The sequence below is a fragment of the Monodon monoceros genome, unplaced genomic scaffold (assembly GCF_005190385.1).
Source record: "Monodon monoceros isolate NGI ecotype Baffin Bay Population unplaced genomic scaffold, NGI_Narwhal_1 Super_Scaffold_10, whole genome shotgun sequence".
Taxonomy (NCBI): Eukaryota; Metazoa; Chordata; class Mammalia; order Artiodactyla; family Monodontidae; genus Monodon; species Monodon monoceros.
In genome coordinates, this window is record NW_021703766.1 from 13,125,075 (window position 1) to 13,143,968 (window position 18,894).

Below are 18,894 nucleotides of genomic sequence, written 5' to 3' on the forward strand. Positions count from 1 at the left end.
AGCGGCCGTTGGCGGTGGTAACCGCAATGCTGAGGGGCGATGGCTGGGGCTGCTAGCCCGTTCCAAGATCGCGCCGTAGGGCGCTTTCCGCTCGCCCTGCCTGTGGGCGACGTGAGTATCTCTGAGGGTAGAAACAAGACCTTTTTCTCCACGTTCAGGGTTCTTCCCTGCCCCCACCCCGGGCTGGGACGGGAGGGAGGGACAGGAATAATAATAACAGCGTATATTTAATCAAGCCTTCGCCAAGGGCCAGGCACTGGGCTGATGGCCCTTAACCTTGTGATGTCGTCGAATCCTCGAACCGTGAGTTGAGTGCTTACCAGGATTTCAGAGGAGACGGGCTGCCTAAGGTCACGTGGGAGTAAATGCAGGAGGCTGAATTCAAATCCAGGTGCTCTTATCCCCTTGATTCCTCTCTTCACGCCCCACTTTGGGAACCAGTTTCCTTCTTACCAGGAGTCTCACATTGTGCAGGTGTTGGGGGTGGACACAGAAAAGTCTAGAATCCTGGGGCTTATTTTTAAGGTTTTTTTTTCTTTTTAAATAGGAAAAGCTATACATACTAAAAGCATTTATGGGAAAGATAAGCACTAAAATTCAGGAGAGCTTCTGTCTCTTGGGATGGCAATGCAGGGGCTTCATTTGAATCTTAATTGTTTTATTTCTTAAGCCGTGAGGTGGGAATCTAGGTGTCTGTTATAGTATTCCCTTTCCTGTTTGTCTGAAATACAATTTTAAAAGGAAAACACACATGGAAAAATTTTCAAAGGATTAGCTGTACACAATGAAAAGGAAGTCTCCTCCCACCCCAGACTTCTAGAGCCCCTCACTAGAAGCAGCCACCGATACCAGTTTTGTGGGTATCTTATACATTTTCTGTAGTACGTACAAGCATATATGTGAGTTTGTTTTGTTTGCACAAGTGGATCCTATTGTATACAGTTCTGCACCTTTAATGGCTTATTTTTAACCTCACTAAACATAAAACTTCCTTAACGTCTTTTAGCCCTGTGATCAATATAATTTGGCAAGACATTCCCAGGGTTGCTTCTCACATGAGGAGATGTAGGTCATGGCCTGCCATAATGCATATTTACCTTTTTCTTCTTGCACATCCTCACCTGTAGGGTCCAAAAAAATCTCCCCCAAATTAACCCTGTAAAGAGTGCGGGAGAAAAAGAATCATGGCAAGAAGAGGATTGCAGGAACTGCTTTACCCTTTCCCAAACATTTTTACTTACAGCCTACAAGTAAAATTCCCCATAGACCCCACTGTTAACTTGAAATTAATTTGTTGTAGTGGATTACTGGCAAAGTGAAAGAAGTGGGGATTCATTTCTCACTCAGGTTGCAGGGAATTGCCCAGCTTCTTTCTAGTGAAGTAGCAAGGAGAGAGAAGCTTGTTTGATCCCAGTTAAGGGAAAGTGTCACACTTAGTCCTTATTTTACCTCTTCTAAAAGCCATGTATACACACACACACACACACATATTTTTAATTCTCCCAGTCACAGAACCCTTACATAAGAGAGCTGGGATTCTAGCCAGGCAAGGCTAACTCTAAATGTTACACCAGAGTGGGGCGATCCCTCGAGTAAACTCATTTGCTCATAAGCTGCTCTGCACGGCCCTTTTCATGGACCTCCTATCAACTTCATCCCTGGTTCTTGTCATCATCCCAGAAACTGTGTTTGGTTCCACAAACCTGCTTGCTTTTTGTCTGATTTTCTACCTGGAACACATTTCCCTAGCACCCACTCTGAGTATTTTTCAAGGTCAAATTCCTGTAAGTGATGTTGGCACATAGTCTGTGGGACAAATTTTTAACCAAACGGTGTTAGAGAGGGCTGATTCCCAACACCCTATCCAACACCTGGACATTTAAAATTACCAACCTGAAAAGCGAAGTTAAAAATCTCTTTCAAATTCATCTTGCTCACTATCCGTAACGGTTTTGTGTATTGGTATATTCAATCTATATGAGCATCTTCTATGCCACCGTGCTGAGAGAGAATGTGGCATCTCTCCCAGCACGGTGGCGAGCAAAACATGGTTTTGCTCTTTGGTTGGACAGCCGGTTGACCTTAGGCACTTTAAGATACTACCTTAGTCTGTGGTTTTGGACGTTCGATAAGAAACCAAGAGCAATGAAGAGGTGGGGGCCTGAAGGCGACGAAAGCGCCAGTCCAAAGCGGGTGAGGGATGGTCGGTCCGGCGCGGATTCTGACGTCACTGCGGCGCGCCGCTTCCGATCCCCAGCGCCTGAGCGAAAGAATTCCCCCCTCTTTGGGGCGGGAGTCTATCCAGATCGCGGGTCGCGCCGCGCCAGCCGGCTAGTTTGCCGGCATCTGCGTCCCAGACGTGCCTGCGACCATGGCCACCGACTCGTGGGCCCTGGCGGTGGACGAGCAGGAAGCGGCAGCCGAGTCGGTGAGTCGGCTTCAGCCGTAAAAGGGTCAGGGGGCCGTTTTGGCCGGGATCAGATGCCTGGGAAAAGACACTCCCTAGGGTGGTCTGGGCCGGGATGGGGTGCGCGTAGGGATGGAGCCTGGACCCTGAGCTGGCTTTGTTTACCCACCCGCCAGCCCCCGACAGATTACGTAAGCGCAGGTGAGCGCTCCCATAGCTAAAGAGCCCAGGCGCCCGCCTGTCTTCCTGGAGTCAGGACCCTGAATTGTAATAATCACCTATGTAGGTGTCATTTTCCACCTTCCGATTCTGAGCTGCTTGGGCTCAGGAACCATGGCTTATTCATTCATATTTGTGTGCTTCCTCAGCTTGCTCAGTGATGATGAATGATTGACTCTGTAGGCTTGGCAGTCAGTAAATCCTCTCCTGATCCGCTTAACTTTGTTCTGGGCCTGACACACAGTAAGCAAGATATGGGTTAAACGTTACTATGTGGAATTCATTTTTCCCGCCTAAACACTCGAGTTCTCATAGTGCTTTGAACCCGCTTTGTTGGTACTTATTTCTGTTAATTTCTCGAGAACAAGGACTTGGTCTTATTTTTTTATAACTGATAAAAATGTTTCATATGCACATAGATAAAGAGTCAAATAGTTTCATAAAGTGGTTCCCACCAGTTTCTTCCTCCCCAAAGAAAACTGTTATTTCTCTTGACATTGATTTACGATACTGACCTCCTTGTTCCCTGAATAACATGCTTGCTTTGCTACTTGTTGAATTTTCCGGTTTAGGTGTTTATTGATTTTGACACTTTACTCCATCCTCCTTTCCCCACCACAAAAGCACACCTTCCCATTCCCCATCTTTCCATTATATTGTGATTTTAGTTAGATCAGTATTCTGTGCTTATATTATTAGTAACTCAGGAATACCTTTATTTCCTATACAACTTTTCCCTTGGAATTTGTAACTGCCGTTTTTTTTGTTTATCGCCAATTCAACCCCAGCCTCTTTGCTAATTGTCTAAGTTTATCTCAGGATGTTCCCACACATCAAGTGATCTGTCAATTCCATTTCTGAGTCCCCCTGCGATGCAGGGGACATGGGTTCGTGCCCCGGTCCGGGAAGATCCCACATGCCGCGGAGCGGCTGGGCCCGTGAGCCATGGCCGCTGAGCCTGCGCGTCCGGAGCGTGTGCTCCGCAACGGGAGAGGTCACAACAGTGAGAGGCCCGCGTACCGCAAAAAACAAACAAAATAACTGTACTAGTTGCCCCAGTTCATTTTGGGGGCTGGAGGGGAACAGGGCAAATTTCCCTTTGCCCTCAATCTGGGGACTTCCTCCTCTTCTCTTGTATTGGATCCCTTCCTTTCTGTATCCCCTCTCTTCATCTTTCACGATTTGGTGGAGCCATTTATCAGCTTTCTGAAGGTGTATGGGAAGTAAATTTTTTAAGATACTGCCTTTCCGAAATTAGCTTATTTTGCCCTATCATTTGAACAATAGTATTGCTGGGTGTAGAATTGTTAGTTGGAAATTATTTTCCTGCCAAATTTTAAAGACATTGTTGTATTGCCTTCTAGATTTCTGTATTTGTTGTTGAGATGTCTGAGACCATTCTGATTCCCGATGTGACCTCTTTTTCCCTTTCTAAGCTTGAAGACTCTTCTGTTTGTCTCCAGTATTCAGAAAATTCATGATGATGTTTCTTGATATGGGTCTATTTTCATTCATTTTACTAGGCACTGGGTGGGAACTTCAATCTGGAAAACTGTTGTCCTTGTGTTATGGGAAATTTTCTTGAAAAATTTCATTGTTGATTTCTTCCCCTTGGTTTTTCTTCATTTCCTCTTTCCAGACTCTTATCAGTTGAATGTTGGATCTCTTGGACTGCCTTTTAATTTTTTTAAGTCAAGTTTGTTGTGATATAGTTTATATAAAGTAAAATTCACCCTTGTTAGTGCTACAGTTCTGTGAATTTTGACAGAGACATACAGTTGTGTAGCTACCATCACAATCAATATATAGAACGTTTCTACAACTCCAAAAAGTTCCCTCAAACTTTTTGCATTCACTTCCTTCTCCCCACCCATCTCTGGCAGCTGCTGATTTGTTTTGTGTCATTTTAGTTCCACCTTTTCCAAAATGTGGTATAAATGGAATTATATAATATGTAGCCTTTTGAAAAATCTGGCTTTCACTTAACATAATGCGTTTGGGATTCAACCATGTTGTTGCGTGGATCAGTAGTTTGTTCTTTTTTATTGCTGGGTAGTATGCCATGCATGGGTGTACCACAGCTTGCTTAGTCTTCTGTTTGTGTATTTTCTAGTTTTTGGCATTTATGAATAAAGCTATTATATACATTAGGATACAGGTTTTTGTATGGACTTACGTTTGCATTTTTCTTGGGTAAATACCTAATAGTGAGATTTGCTGGGTTATATGTTAAGTGTACGTTTAACTTTATAAGTTACAAACCAAACTGTTTTCCAAAGTGGCTGTACCATTTTGTAATACCACCAGCAATGGCTAAGAGCTCTAGTTGCTCCACATCCTCACCAGCACAGCATGGCCAGTTTTTTCCCTCCATTCTAATAGGTGTATAGTATGTCAGTGAGGTTTTGTTTTTGTTTTTTGGGTTTTTTTTTTTGTGGTACGTGGGCCTGTCACTGTTGTGGCCTCTCCCGTTGCGGAGCACAGGCTCCGGACGCACAGGCCCAGCAGCCATGGCTCAGGGGCCCAGCCGCTCTGCGGCATGTGGGATCTTCCCGGACCGGGGCACGAACCCGTTTCCCCTGCATCGGCAGGCAGACTCTCAACCACTGCGCCACCAGGGAAGCCCGTCACTGAGGTTTTAATTTACATTTCCCTAATGACTAATGATGTTGAGAGTCTTTTCATGTGCTTATTTGCCACCTGTATAACTTATTTGAAGTGGCTTTTCAAATCTTTTGCCCACTTAAAAATTTTGATTGTTTTCTTATTATTGAGTTGGGAGAATTCTTTATGTATCCTGGATACAAGTCCTTTATCAAATATGTCATTTGCATAAATATTCTCCCTGGCTGGAGCTTGCCTTTTAATTTTCTTAACAGTACTTTTTTGAAGAGGAGACATTTTCAATTTTGGCTAATTCTAATTTGTCAATTTTTTCATGATTAGTTCTTTTTGTGTTCTGTCTAAGAAATATACCTTACCCAAGGCCTCAAAGCTTTTCACCTGTATTTTCATCTAGAAGATCTATGGCTTTAAATGTCACATTTATGTCTGTGATCCATTTTGAGTTAATTTTTTTATGTAATAGGAAGATTAGATCAACATTACCACAGTCAATTTTAAAACATTTTCATCACCTCAGAGAGAAACCTGTACCTATCAGCAGTCGCCCCTATTTCTCTTCAACCTCCCAGCCCAGCCCCTTGTAACCACTAATCTATTTTCTGTCCCCTTAGATATGCCTATTCAGGACATTCCCTATAAATGGAATCATATAATATGTGCTCTTTGGTGGCTGGCTTCTTTCACTTAGCATGTTTTCATGGTTCATCCATGTGGTGACACGTTATCAGTACTTCATTCACTTTTATTGCCAAATGATATTCCATTGTATAGATACCACATTTTATTTATCTATTCATTGATGTCCATTGATGGGCATTTGAATTGTTTCTACTTTTTGACTATTATGAATAATGTTGCTGTGATCATTCATATGTACTTGATCATGTACAAGTTTTTGTGTGGACATTTTCAGTTCTCTTGGGTATCTATCTAAAAGTGGTATCACTGGATTATATAGTAACTCTGTGTTAAACTTTTGAGGAACTGCCATACTGTTTTCCAAAGTGACTGCATCATTGTATCATCTTTAAGTTTATTATTATTTTTTTGAGATTAGTATCATCTATGAGAGGCACTATTGTGTAGAAGTTAAGACCTAAGACCTTGTAGCCAGACAGACTTGGATTTGTATTCTGGGCCCAACACTTATAACCTTGGGCAAATTGCTTAACTTCTCTGTTCCTCAATTTCCACATCTATTAAATGGGGATAATCATAGTACCTACCTCACTGATTTATGGACATGCCTGAAATAAGTGCTATATAAGTGATTGTTATTATTATAGTTATTGTTATCTGTAATTCATTTTCTTTGCAGGAATCTTGAATTACTTATCCATATTGTACAGATTAGTTGAACCTGGATAAGTTTTGTGAATTTACTTAATCATGCACAGGTAAATTATAATAGATCCCAATATTCTAAAACTGAACAAATGAGTAAAGACAGATCTTTCCTTCTGCCTTGTGGAACTCCCACTGAGGATCTCCACAGGAATTGTGTGATGTAGGTGACTCTGACATGTGCAGTGCAAGGTTACTGTGTTTTAAATATTCATCAAGCTCCATTTCTTATTCATTTTAGAAAAGAAAATATTAAATCCTATTTATGTTTATTTCCTCATTCCCCTGTGGTTCCTCTTTGTTCCCCTTGTTCCTTAGGAAATTTCAATTTAGAGAAGGGCAAAGGGAGTAGGAAACTCTAATGAGTAAGACTCTTAAGTCTCCTACTTCACCATTGTGCCTAAGGCATTCCTTATTCAGTATAACTGAATAACCATTTAATCTTCCTTCTTCTGTCTCAAGAATCCTTTCTCAAGTAGCTTTTGAATAAAATGCAGTGTGTAACTGTATAGATTCCAATTATTTTAACACATCTTAAAAGCTAAAATATTAACTAAAGGCCTTGAAAAAATGTAGATATTATAAGGTGGATGTTTTGGCTTTTTTGCCTTTTGGTTAATTTTTTGGATTGCAAAATAGTTTTGAATGAAGCTGCAAGAGAAATTGGTTTCTCCTTTTTGGTCCAAGTAAATGGAGCAAAGGAAGGAATCGGAACTAACTGGACTTTCAACGTAAGTTTCAGCGTTCAGTTCACTGACACTGCAGTAGGTGATGTGAACTTCACTGTCCTGGTGCTTTTGCTGTTTAGGCTTTGAGATCCTTACAGCAAAGTGAGGGCTGAGTATGTTTTCAGAATCTGCTGGAACCTCTCCAGAATTCTGATACATTGTAATCAAAACAACATTTCTTGGTTTCATTTACATTGTTGCTATCAACTTTTTCTGTACATTGCATTTTATTTTAACTGTTTATTTACTCTGTTAGCTTCAATTTTAACAATATACCAACAAAAGAATAGGTTGTCCTTTTATCACTGATTATTACAGTAAAGGATATTTCTAACTCACTTATACCTCAACCCTGTCATTTATTTTAGGTAGCAGTTATCACCCTAGGAGTGAGTACTATTAACCCTGCTCTTGTAAATATTGCCAGTAAGTCAGTCTGTCTGTCTCTGTTTTTAACAGCCTTGAATATTAGGCTTAAACCATGTTCATTGGCAGGATGTGGAAGAGGAGTGCTTTAGTGAAGACTAGAATATATTGAACGCCTACTATATATCATAACATGGTGCAGGTTGCCTCATTCATTATCTGTTAGTGTGCTCTCTGTCCTTCAGAATTAATGAAGGATTTTTACTGCTTCATAGTGATTTCCTTTTTTTTTTTTTTTTTGCCAATTCCCTGTCTTGCCAGTCTCTCCAGTGTGTTCCCCCGCCCCCTGCTTCCTCCTCCATCCACCCCAACAGCGAAGTAGACAGACACCAGAAACTCCCTTTTCAGTTTCCATCAATAGAAGTGAGGTTCCTCCATTCCCAGCTAACTACCCATTAAAACAGTTTTTTCATTCCTCCCTCCACTTTCCCCCTTCTTGGACTTAGAGGAAGAGCAGAAATGAACCTCAAGACATAGAAAACCTGTGCAAGTGGTGCTTTAAGCAATAGCCATTTGATTGTGGTGGTGATTTTCATTCTTTTTCCCTTCTCTACATGACGCCTTAAGCCCCACTTAATATTTTATGATTAGAGCACCTGCTTTGGCTAGATCCAAACGTCAACTAAAAATAAAAATATCCCCTGTCTTTAAGTTCTGTTCTTTTCTTTCTTTTTTCTTTTTTTTTTTTTTTGGCTTTATTGAGGTATAATTGACAATTTTTCATACTAATAGGGGAGATAAGTCCTTCCAGGATATCCCTAACTTACAGTGTTTGATCAAAGTCCTAATAAATCTTTCTTTGATATGTCTTTCCTTTATCCCTTCCTTTCTATTCCCACTTCATCCTGCTGGGTATTTTGATTACATAGTGTGCCATGATGCTCTAGGCTGTTCCCAATTTTAAATACCAGACATCTAGCACAAGGCAACCCGAATGTGAGGATGCATACTGGCGTGCTGTGGCCCTGTTACTCCAACATAGCCTGCAGCGTGACTGATTTCCAGCCACAGATGCTTTTCATTGCAGTCTTCCCACCTCAGTGTTATCTGAAGAATGACTGCATTTTCCAGTATGTCTCTAAATTTCCTCTTGTTTGAAAAATGAGAGTGACAACTTAAATGGTATTCTGTTGAGAGATTGAGAGAATCTGTGTAATCCGGGCATTAAGCAAACTCACAAATTATTATAATTCTTTCTAAGGATTGTAGTTAGGAAGTGTGGATTTTGAGCTGTTGTGTAACCAGTTTTTTTCCACTAGTTTTGTGGGATATTTTGTTTATTCTCACTCTAACATTTAGTAAACAAAAGGAGCCCAGCAGAACAACCTAATGAATATGTCCTAACGAATAGGTCATGAGAGTGGTTCATTTCTTCCCAGCTTCACTGGGGGAGGCACTATTGATGCAGAATCTTTTAAGTGATTTTCCTGACACTTTCCCCCCCCATGTTCTCCATTTAGTTCAGCAACTTGCATCTTAAGGAAGAGAAAATCAAACCAGATGCCAATGGTGAGTAACTAAATGCTAGTTTGAAAACAAAAATAATTTCCTTTAGTATTAACGTTTTAACATAACAACTGTCTGGAAAAAAATTACACGTGTTCCAGACAGGGCGCGGGCAGATAGTGGCAGTCATTTGATTTGGGAATCAACAAACGGGATTGTTTGCTGTTCTGCTTCATATAAGCATGAGGATGCCTAATTGGCTTATAAATTATAAAGTGTATTACTAACCATGAAAATATACTGCCAATGATTATTTGTTTTTTAAAATATTCCTCAATTTGAGATGAGATAGACAAAGTATGAACAACCTGAGGGTTAACCTATTGTAATTATTCTGAAATCGTATCTACCAAAAACCTAAGATGTCCATTGAATTTTTGTTGATGTATTTAACATTATAGGGGAGAAACTGTAACACCTCACTCTGAATTATTTTTCTGTATGTTTTTACAGAACTACAACATTGAATATATGTTTCTATTAATCAACAATTTATATACAAAGAGTCTTAATGGCACTATGGTGTTTGTATATTGACGAAATATGATTTGCATAGATGCTCTGTTGAGCATCAAGGTGGTTTTGGTCATTGCTGTAACCATCTTTCTGTAACATGAGAGAAATATTGATGCTGTGAGGGATTAATATTAGTTTTTGAGGTAAAGTGAGAGAACTTGGAAAGAACTGAAATATAAGCGACAGTTTTCATACCTTTGTTTATATAGGAACAATAAAATGTTTTTATCTGTGGCTTGGTTTCCTCATTTATTTTTTTGCTCCCCAGGCCTTTACATTTCTAGTGTCTCATAGAATTTGAATTGTCTCAGCTGTTGGGTATGGGATGTGATTTTGAATGACGGCCGCTTTGTGTCTGATAAAGGTGCTGTGGTCAAGACCAATGCTAATGCAGAGAAGGCAGATGAAGAAGAGAAAGGTAACTTAGCCTAGAGTTACATATACATGAAGTTCTACAGTCTAAGAGAATGGAATGTTACGAGGTTTCATTTTTACACCTTACTTGGCTGGACTTTAATGGGAGTCACAGTGCTAATAAAAAGTTCAACATAGTCATTGGTAAAGGGATTCTAATTCTTTACATTTTAGAGAAATTTTACTTTGAACAACTGATAAACTTCAGCAGCAGCAGGAAATATTCCCTGAATGATTATCTTGTATTGGTCTTTATAAAAGAAATTTTAACTTGCGTCACCATTTCCTAATAAAATTATATATATTTGTTGGTATTTTGACACATTTAATGAACAGCTTATCCAACATCAAGATACAGACTTTGTTAATTTGGTTTTTTTTCCATTGTTGTGATGTGTTTTTTAAGCTCATAATTTTATTATTTTATTTATTTATTTTTGGCTACATCGGGTCTTTGTTGCTGTGCGTGGGCTTGCTCTAGTTGCAGCGAGTGGGGGCTACTCTTCGCTGTGGTGCGCGGGCTTCTCATTGTGGTGGCTTCTCTCGTCACAGAGCATGGGCTCTAGGCACGCAAGCTTCAGTAGTTGTGGCACGTGGGCTCAGTAGTTGTGGCGCACGGGCTTAGTTGCTCCACAGCATGTGGGATCTTCCCTGACCAAGGATCGAACCTGTGTCCCCTGCATTGGCAGGCGGATGCTTAACCACTGCGCCACCAGGGAAGTCCCTTAAGCTCATAATTTTAAATTTATATTGAGTGTAAATTGGGGAGTAAATATTTGGGTTTGGATAGGAGAAATCAGTAACCTCAAGAAAGGATAGTTGTTAGGAATAGAGTTCTGGAGAAGAATATGAGGCCCCAACAGATGATACGAGTATCATAATTTTTCCCTTTAATAAAACTATTTTAAATGCATTTATAAATCAAAACTAAGCTATACCTTGAATTAGGAGCCCCAGTACAAATGCATGTTATTGCTTAAAATACCAATGGCAGCTGAATTCAGATGAGATCATCACGCTGGATTTCATGGACTTTTTAAAATCTTCACACTCTTTTTTTCCTGACAGAGGACAGAGCCGCCCAGTCCTTACTCAACAAGCTGATCAGAAGCAACCTTGTCGATAACACCAACCAAGTGGAAGTTCTGCAGCGGGATCCAAACTCCCCGCTCTACTCAGTGAAGTCCTTCGAGGAGCTTCGGCTGTGAGTATCTACTTTCTGTCTCTCCCCTTTGTGTTTAGATAGAAATCCTAGGCCTGTTACAAGTGTTTTTTCATCACTACAGAACATTTTTAGTTAACACAAGTTTAATAAAAGAATTTAGCTGCTTTGGGCTAGTAAGTAAAATTTCTAGGTAATTTGTAAAAGCTTTAGCTGCACTCATACATTGTGTCCAGTTCACAATTCTAGTACTGTTAGCTAGATATGTGGCTTCTTTCCTTAACGAAAGAGACTGTGACTTTCATCTTTAACTGTTTTTCTAGGAAACCACAGCTTCTCCAGGGAGTCTACGCCATGGGCTTCAACCGTCCATCGAAGATACAGGAGAACGCATTGCCTTTAATGCTTGCTGAGCCGTACGTGTCCTAATGCAACTCTATCCCATTTTTAACCTCCCATGTTTTTTTTTTTAACTTTTATTATTTTAAAAAACTATACTAGTAGTAATACATGCTCATTTTAGAAAAGTTAGAAAACAGTGAAAAATAAGAAAAAAGAAATAATTTGTAATCTCCCTCTCCCCTACACTATTAATATTTGGAGTAGAGACTTCTAGATGTTTTTCTATGTAAACTTGCACATGTATACTTTTTTCTTAAAGGAACCATATAAAATGTTTAAATGTTTTTTTGATACGATAATTACATAATAATATTTCTATGTTGGTAAATACATTTATATCATTTATATACACCATGATTTCATTATATGGATAAGTAAAATATATGTGTCAAATGTAGAAGACAAAAACCAAACAGGGTTCTAGGAGACCAGAATAGTACAATTGCTAAGGTCATTTTCTGGTGCAGTGCTTCTTACTCTTTCACAGGTGTTTGAATCTCATAGGAATTTATTAAAATGCAGATTCTGATTTCAGTAAGTCTGAGGTGGGGACTGAGGTTCACCATTTCTAATAAGCTTCCCAGTGTTGCTGGTGCTGCTGGTGTCAGACCACATTTTGAGCAACAAGGTTCTAGAGCATGAGGAACTTTTTATAAAAACTGATCCCTACATCACATATGATTATCTAAATTTGTACTGCATATAATCCTAAATCCCCCTTTCCCTATTTGTCTGAAAATAGATACTTTAGGTCTGTATTTTCTCAAAGTTTTTTTTTGTTCTGTGTCATAATATATTTTTCAAGATGGATAATGTCTTTTGAGCATACTTAAAAATGAATAAATTGAATGTTTATTAGATTGTTTCACATTTGCCACTTGTATTTATGGATCTTGATGCTTTCATAGATGCTCAGTGTTAGATTGTCAATGTTAGAAGAGATCTGAGAGAATTTTCTAGTACTTTTTCTTCACTAACATATTTATTGAGGGCTTGGTTTGTAACAGATACTATTCTAGGCACTTGGATACATTAGTGAACAAAGCAGACCAAAATCCTTGCTCACAAGGAGCTTACATTCTAGTTTGGAGTATAGATGATATATTTTTATTAAAAATAAATCAAATATATAGTCTGTTAAAAGGTGATAGATTGTAAATATAATTAATGCCCCTGAATTGTACACTTAAAAATGGCAAATTTTATATTATCTATTTTACCACAATTTAAAAAAATCATTAATGTAATATACCAAAAAGCATTGACTTGTATACTTTAAATGGATGAATTGTATGGTATATGAATTATATCTCAATAAAGTTCTTTTTTAAAAAGGTGATAAGTGCTAAGGAGAAAAATAGAGCATGATGGGGGGATTGGGAATACCAAGGACCTGACTGCAGTTTTACTCTCAACGTTTTGTTATGGAAAAGTTGAAAGGATTTTATAGTGAATATCTATATATACCCACCTCCTAGATTCTTTCAGTGACATTTTACTGTGACTATTTACTATGGCTTATCATGTATCCATCTACCAGTACATCTTTTTTAAGGCTTTTCAAAGTAGGTTGCAATTTTAAATCAAGTAGTGAGGGTAGAATCTCATTAAATAGGTGATATCTGAGCAAAGACTTGAAGGAGAGGAGAGAGTTGGCATGTTATCATCTGGGGACAGTAGTACCAGGCACTGTATAGCCGGTGCAGAAGCCCTCAGACAAGAGCATGGCTGGCATGTTTCCAGAGCAGCCCCAGGGCCATTGTGGTGGAGTGAGGAAGGGGGAGGGCAGTGGTGAGGTGGTAGAACAGAGAGCTAGTGGGGAGCCACATCAGGTGCGACCTTGTATGGCATTAGAAGAATTTTAACTTTTGCTGTGAATGAAATCTGGAGTGATTGGAAGGTTTTTGAGCAGAAGAGTGACATGAGCTGACTCACATTTTAAAAGAATCGCTCACTGCTATGTCAAGAATAGATAAAAGATAAGGAAGGAGTACTTCACATCAAAAGCATAAAATCTTCTATTTGTGAAGCTAGCGTATGTAACTTTACTACAGAATCCAAGGCCTCCTTCTGTAAATTAAGTTGGAATATTCATTCTTTAATTAAGCTTTATGCTTCATTTTTATTCACTGAAAGAATGCATGAGATTTATACTCCTAAACAGTTTGTTTTCTTGTGCAGCCCACAGAACTTAATAGCCCAGTCTCAGTCTGGTACTGGTAAAACAGCTGCCTTTGTGTTGGCCATGCTCAGCCAAGTAGAACCTGCAAACAGATACCCCCAGGTAAGGGCTTGGTGAATTTGGGTTTTCTAACTCATAGCTGGAAGGGAAATGCCATTTGATGGATTAAAAGCCGAGCTTTGTATTACTTTTCACATAAACTAGAACCCCGTAAGTTGACCACAAACAGCATGGTTGATCTTCCAGTAATAACAAAAATCCTGTTCCTCTTTTGATGATTTGCCAGTCCTGGGATACTGCTGATAGGCTTGGCTTCTTTAGTTGCAAGAAAAACCTCCTTAATCTACAACTATCATCCATTAGGAACTTCTGAGAACCTTCTGAGTAAGAGAAAAGGAAGCTTATCTCCAATTGGAATTTCAGGTCCCTACTCACATGGGGCTTTTGGTACTCCAGTGGCCAATAGCTGTTCTCAAGTGTCTTTACCGAGCCAGAGTTCTGACCCCTGAGAATTACAGCTTATGACTCTGCAGCTTAAAGAGTCAAATGGTGGGCACTTTATATATTCTTTGCTTCAGCCTCAGCTGGAGGAATCATTAAGTTCTAATGGTAATTCCCTGTTGCATAATAGTGAGTGTCAGAATTCTCTCTGCATTCTTTCCCTACCAGTGTCTGTGCCTCTCCCCAACTTACGAGCTCGCTCTTCAAACGGGAAAAGTGATTGAGCAGATGGGCAAATTTTACCCTGAACTGAAGCTAGCTTATGCTGTTCGTGGCAATAAATGTGAGTATGAATATGTGATCCTTGTTAATTAAGCTAATTACTTTTTATTTTGAAAAATTTCAAAATGTATGCAGTTGAAATAATACAATGAACACATGTGCCTTCCACCTAGATTCGAAAAGTAAACATTTTGCCATATTTGCTTTATCTGTATGTGTCCGTATTTTTTTTTTTTTTTGCTGAATCATTTGAAAGTAAATTGTAGACACTGTGGCTTTTTATTCCTAAGTACTTCAGTGTGCACTTCATAGTAAGAACATTCTGCAGCATATCCACAATACCCTTATCACAACCAAGAAAATAACACATTTTTAATAACTAACATCTAGTCCATTTCATTTCCCCCTAATTGTCCCAGAAGTGTTTCTTTACGTCTTTTTTGTTGAACCAAGACCGAGTCAGTGTATATGCATTGCATTTGGTTGTTATATCTCTTTCTTTCAGTCTAGAATAGTCGCCTCACATTCCCTCCACTATGTTACATTTGACTTTTTGAGCAGACCAATTACTTAAAAAATAGCCTGATTTTTTTCTTCATTGGAAGAGCAAAAGTGTTCTAACATGTTCATGGCAATTAACCCTGGGAGATGCTTTTATTATTCTTTTCTCTTTATCCATTCTTTCTAGTTTTGCTTGTTTTACAACAAACTACAATATTTAAGTAATTATAAATTCGTTGGAATCTTGGTTGAGTCCTCTGGATCTTTAACACAAACCTGTGACTTGATGACTGGCAGAAGTCCACTTGCTGTACATGTCCTAACGCCAACTTAAGTCACTTCTTTTTTTTTAAATTTTGTTTATTTATTTATTTGTTTTTGGCTGCATTGGGTCTTTGTTGCTGCGCACAGGCTTTCTCTAGTTGCAGCGAGCAGCGGCTACTCTTTGTTGCAGTGTGTGGGCTTCTCATTGCAGTGGCTTCTTTTGTTGCGGAGCACAGGCTATAGGCACGGGGGCTTCAGTAGTTGTGGCTCGTGGGCTCTAGAGCGCAGGCTCAGTAGTTGTGGCGCACGGGCTTAGTTGCTCCATGGCATGTGGGATCTTCCCAGACCAGGGCTCAAACCCATGTCCCCTGCATTTGCAGGAAGACTCTTAACCACTGCGCCACCAGGGAAGTCCTCTTATGTCAGTTCTGAAAAGTAAATATGACAATAAAGCTTAGTGGAAAATCTAAGTCTAGATTAGATGTCTTAAGACATCTAAAATATCGCAGTTTGTATCTGAGTTAGAATGACAGAGGATTCTGAGTATTTGTTTGTGGAGGGCAGTAATTGGTTTGTTAACTGAAGTAAAGAGGAGCATTTGTTAGCTTTAAATTGACTCAACATTCGTGTTAAGGCAAAATTTTCTCTGTGACTTTTTTTTTAATATTTATTTGGTTGCACTGGATCTTAGTTACGGCTCACAGCCTCCTTAGTTGCGGCACATGGGATCCTTAGTTGTGGCATGTGAACTCTTAGTTGCGGCATGCATGTGGGATATAGTTTCCCGACCAGGGATTGAACCTGGGTCCCCTGCATTGGGTGCGTGGAGTCTTAACCACTGCACCATCAGGGAAGTCCCTTGGCTGTGACTTTTATGGGAGCTTGTATGTATTTGGTTAAGGTTATACTGTAATTAGAGGACTAAAAATTGAATCAGTAAGTACCATCTAACCCAAAATGAGCCAAATTCTCCATTTCAGGCTGCACAGGGCCAAGAATGTGCCATGCTGTGCCAGGCCTAGTCTGGGGAAGCACTCTAAGAGAGGCAGTTTGTTTCTTGGAAAAGACAAAACCTTTCATAATGAATCTTATTTACTGACCTGGGAAAGGGGCACGTAAAGGCAACTGACTCATTTGACATAGATGCTGGGAGAACTGAGAGGCAGAGTATACTGGAGTGAGAGCTTTGAAAAAGTCTACTTGTGAAGAAATGCAAACCCAGGCAAGGGAGAATGATGTTGACAGAGAAGACATAAAGATAAGAAATCCTTGAAAGAGGATTGATGATTATAGAGAATGTAAAAGAATACCATTTTCATCTCATTGTTTATACTCTTACCAAATCTTTTCAGCATTACTGTTTTGTGTATGTATGTCCATTAAATACTGTAGTGCTATCCTAACCTTTCCTTAAAATATGAATGCAAACATCAAAAGAATTGCTTTAAAATACATCGTAGCTTTAGAATTACTCAGAGAGTAGAGCTGGCTTTGCCATGGAAGTACCCACAGAACACATCTTGTCTCCACAGTGGAAAGAGGTCAGAAGATCAGTGAGCACATTGTCATTGGCACCCCTGGGACCGTTCTGGACTGGTGCTCCAAGCTCAAGTTCATTGACCCCAAGAAGATCAAGGTGTTTGTTCTGGATGAGGCTGACGTGATGATAGCTACTCAGGGCCACCAAGATCAGAGCATCCGCATCCAGAGGTAGGAACTCATGAGCCAGGAGGAACTTCTCGGCCTCCTGATCTGCAGCATCATCTCCTTTTACTTCACCCTCCTCTTCTCGCCCCTGCCAGGTTCTTTACTCTGCAGCTTTCAGAGGCATTTGTTTGGTGGGCCATTTCCATGTCACACTGACCATACCCCCAGCCTGGGTTGAGGAAGGAGACTTAGGGACTCTACCACCAGCCGTCCCTGCTCCACGTCTGCTCCTCCCTCCTCCCTGCAGTGCTCCTCCCTGCTTTGCCACCTTCCTGGGGACGCAGGTCATCCAAGCCTGGGGAGGCTGTGCTTCTGTTCCTTCCAGTGAAACACTCGGTCGGGGTCATGTCGAACACCTGGGCCTTCCCTTGCAGGATGCTTCCCAGGAACTGCCAGATGCTGCTTTTCTCTGCCACCTTCGAAGACTCTGTCTGGAAATTTGCCCAGAAAGTGGTCCCAGACCCAAACATCATCAAACTGAAGCGCGAGGAGGAGACACTGGACACCATCAAGCAGTATTACGTCCTGTGCAATAGCAGAGATGAGAAGTTCCAGGCCTTGTGTAATATCTACGGGGCCATCACCATTGCTCAAGCCATGATCTTCTGCCATGTGAGTAGCCGCGGCAGCAGGAGGAGGCCTGGGGGGAGGAGCTCCACTGGAGGGTGTGGCCCTGCGCCCTCCCTCTCAGCCAGCTCCACTTCGTGCTGGGGGACCAGGTTCCTTCCCTGTGGCTGGAAAGGAAATGAATCACCTCCATCTGCCCCAGGACATATTCTCGCAGGTTGTAATGAGTTGTAAGGGGAAGACTGAAGATCTAAACCTTCTTTGGTCCCACTTCTTAGAGATAACTTGGGAAAAAGACCTCCAAATAACATCCAGGAAAATAATTTTAAAGTTTTAATAATATAGAGTATTTAGGAATGAAGACCTTTGGCTCGAACCAGTCTTTATAGATAAACACTAAGATCATTGAAGGAATTTATCCAAAAAAATCACATGGCTAAAAAATATTCAGAAACTTTATGCCTAACCTGCTGACTGAACTCAGTAGAGCCTTCATATATATTAATGGCAACAAGCCACTTTTCTGCAGGTGTCTTCATTTGTTTTTTTACAGGTATCTTCCCTTAAAACAATTCTTTTCACTCCAGACCCGCAAAACAGCTAGTTGGCTGGCAGCAGAGCTCTCAAAAGAAGGCCACCAGGTGGCTCTGCTGAGTGGTGAAATGGTGGTGGAGCAGAGGGCTGCAGTGATTGAGCGCTTCCGAGAGGGCAAAGAGAAGGTTCTGGTCACCACCAACGTGTGTGCCCGCGGTGAGCAGAGATTGTGTCCTGGTCTGCAGGCTCGGGGTAGCGGGAGAGATCCTCGTCTGCGGGACACTCCGGTGGTTTGCGAGAGATCCTGTTTTCTAGAAGAGCCTGTTTGTATTCCCTCAGCAGAGGAGAACTTTCACAGAAGCCAGGAGTCCTGACTTGGTGGCTTAGAACGGCACCTGCTCTTCTTGGGGCCCCCAGTGAGGCTTTAGCTGCTTCTCCAGATACTGGTATCCAGCAGAGGCTCTCTGGAGCCTGATGGCTGATTTCATAATTTGGTCAGCACCTGCCACAGTTCTGTTTTCTCCCTCTGGGTTCTGCTACCTGCCCCTTTGTCTGAATCCCAGAGCTGGTCCATCCCAGACTGTTCCTTCCACCTGAGGTTGGTGTGTGTAGGCCTGACTGTGGACGACAGTGATTTCTGTCTCCCATCCTTACTCCTGTCCAACTC

General features: G+C 40.7%; 1 protein-coding gene across 3 annotated transcripts in view; it reads left to right on the top strand.

Annotated features, from left to right (window-relative positions):
• LOC114887321 (ATP-dependent RNA helicase DDX19B) overlaps positions 1–18,894 on the top strand; it is a 24,659-nt gene continuing 5,765 nt past the window's right edge. Inside the window, exons 1-10 of one of the 3 annotated variants that reach the window (XM_029208924.1) lie at positions 1–111; positions 9,210–9,258; positions 10,136–10,189; positions 11,254–11,389; positions 11,671–11,763; positions 13,931–14,033; positions 14,601–14,715; positions 16,952–17,129; positions 17,501–17,738; positions 18,281–18,443. In XM_029208924.1, coding sequence (XP_029064757.1) covers positions 40–111; positions 9,210–9,258; positions 10,136–10,189; positions 11,254–11,389; positions 11,671–11,763; positions 13,931–14,033; positions 14,601–14,715; positions 16,952–17,129; positions 17,501–17,738; positions 18,281–18,443 — 1,201 coding nt within the window. In that variant the 5' untranslated portion in view covers positions 1–39. Of the gene's footprint in view, positions 112–2,261; positions 2,429–9,209; positions 9,259–10,135; positions 10,190–11,253; positions 11,390–11,670; positions 11,764–13,930; positions 14,034–14,600; positions 14,716–16,951; positions 17,130–17,500; positions 17,739–18,280; positions 18,444–18,894 lie in introns of those variants that run through there. The other 2 variants (XM_029208932.1, XM_029208941.1) reach the window with 2 other exon arrangements.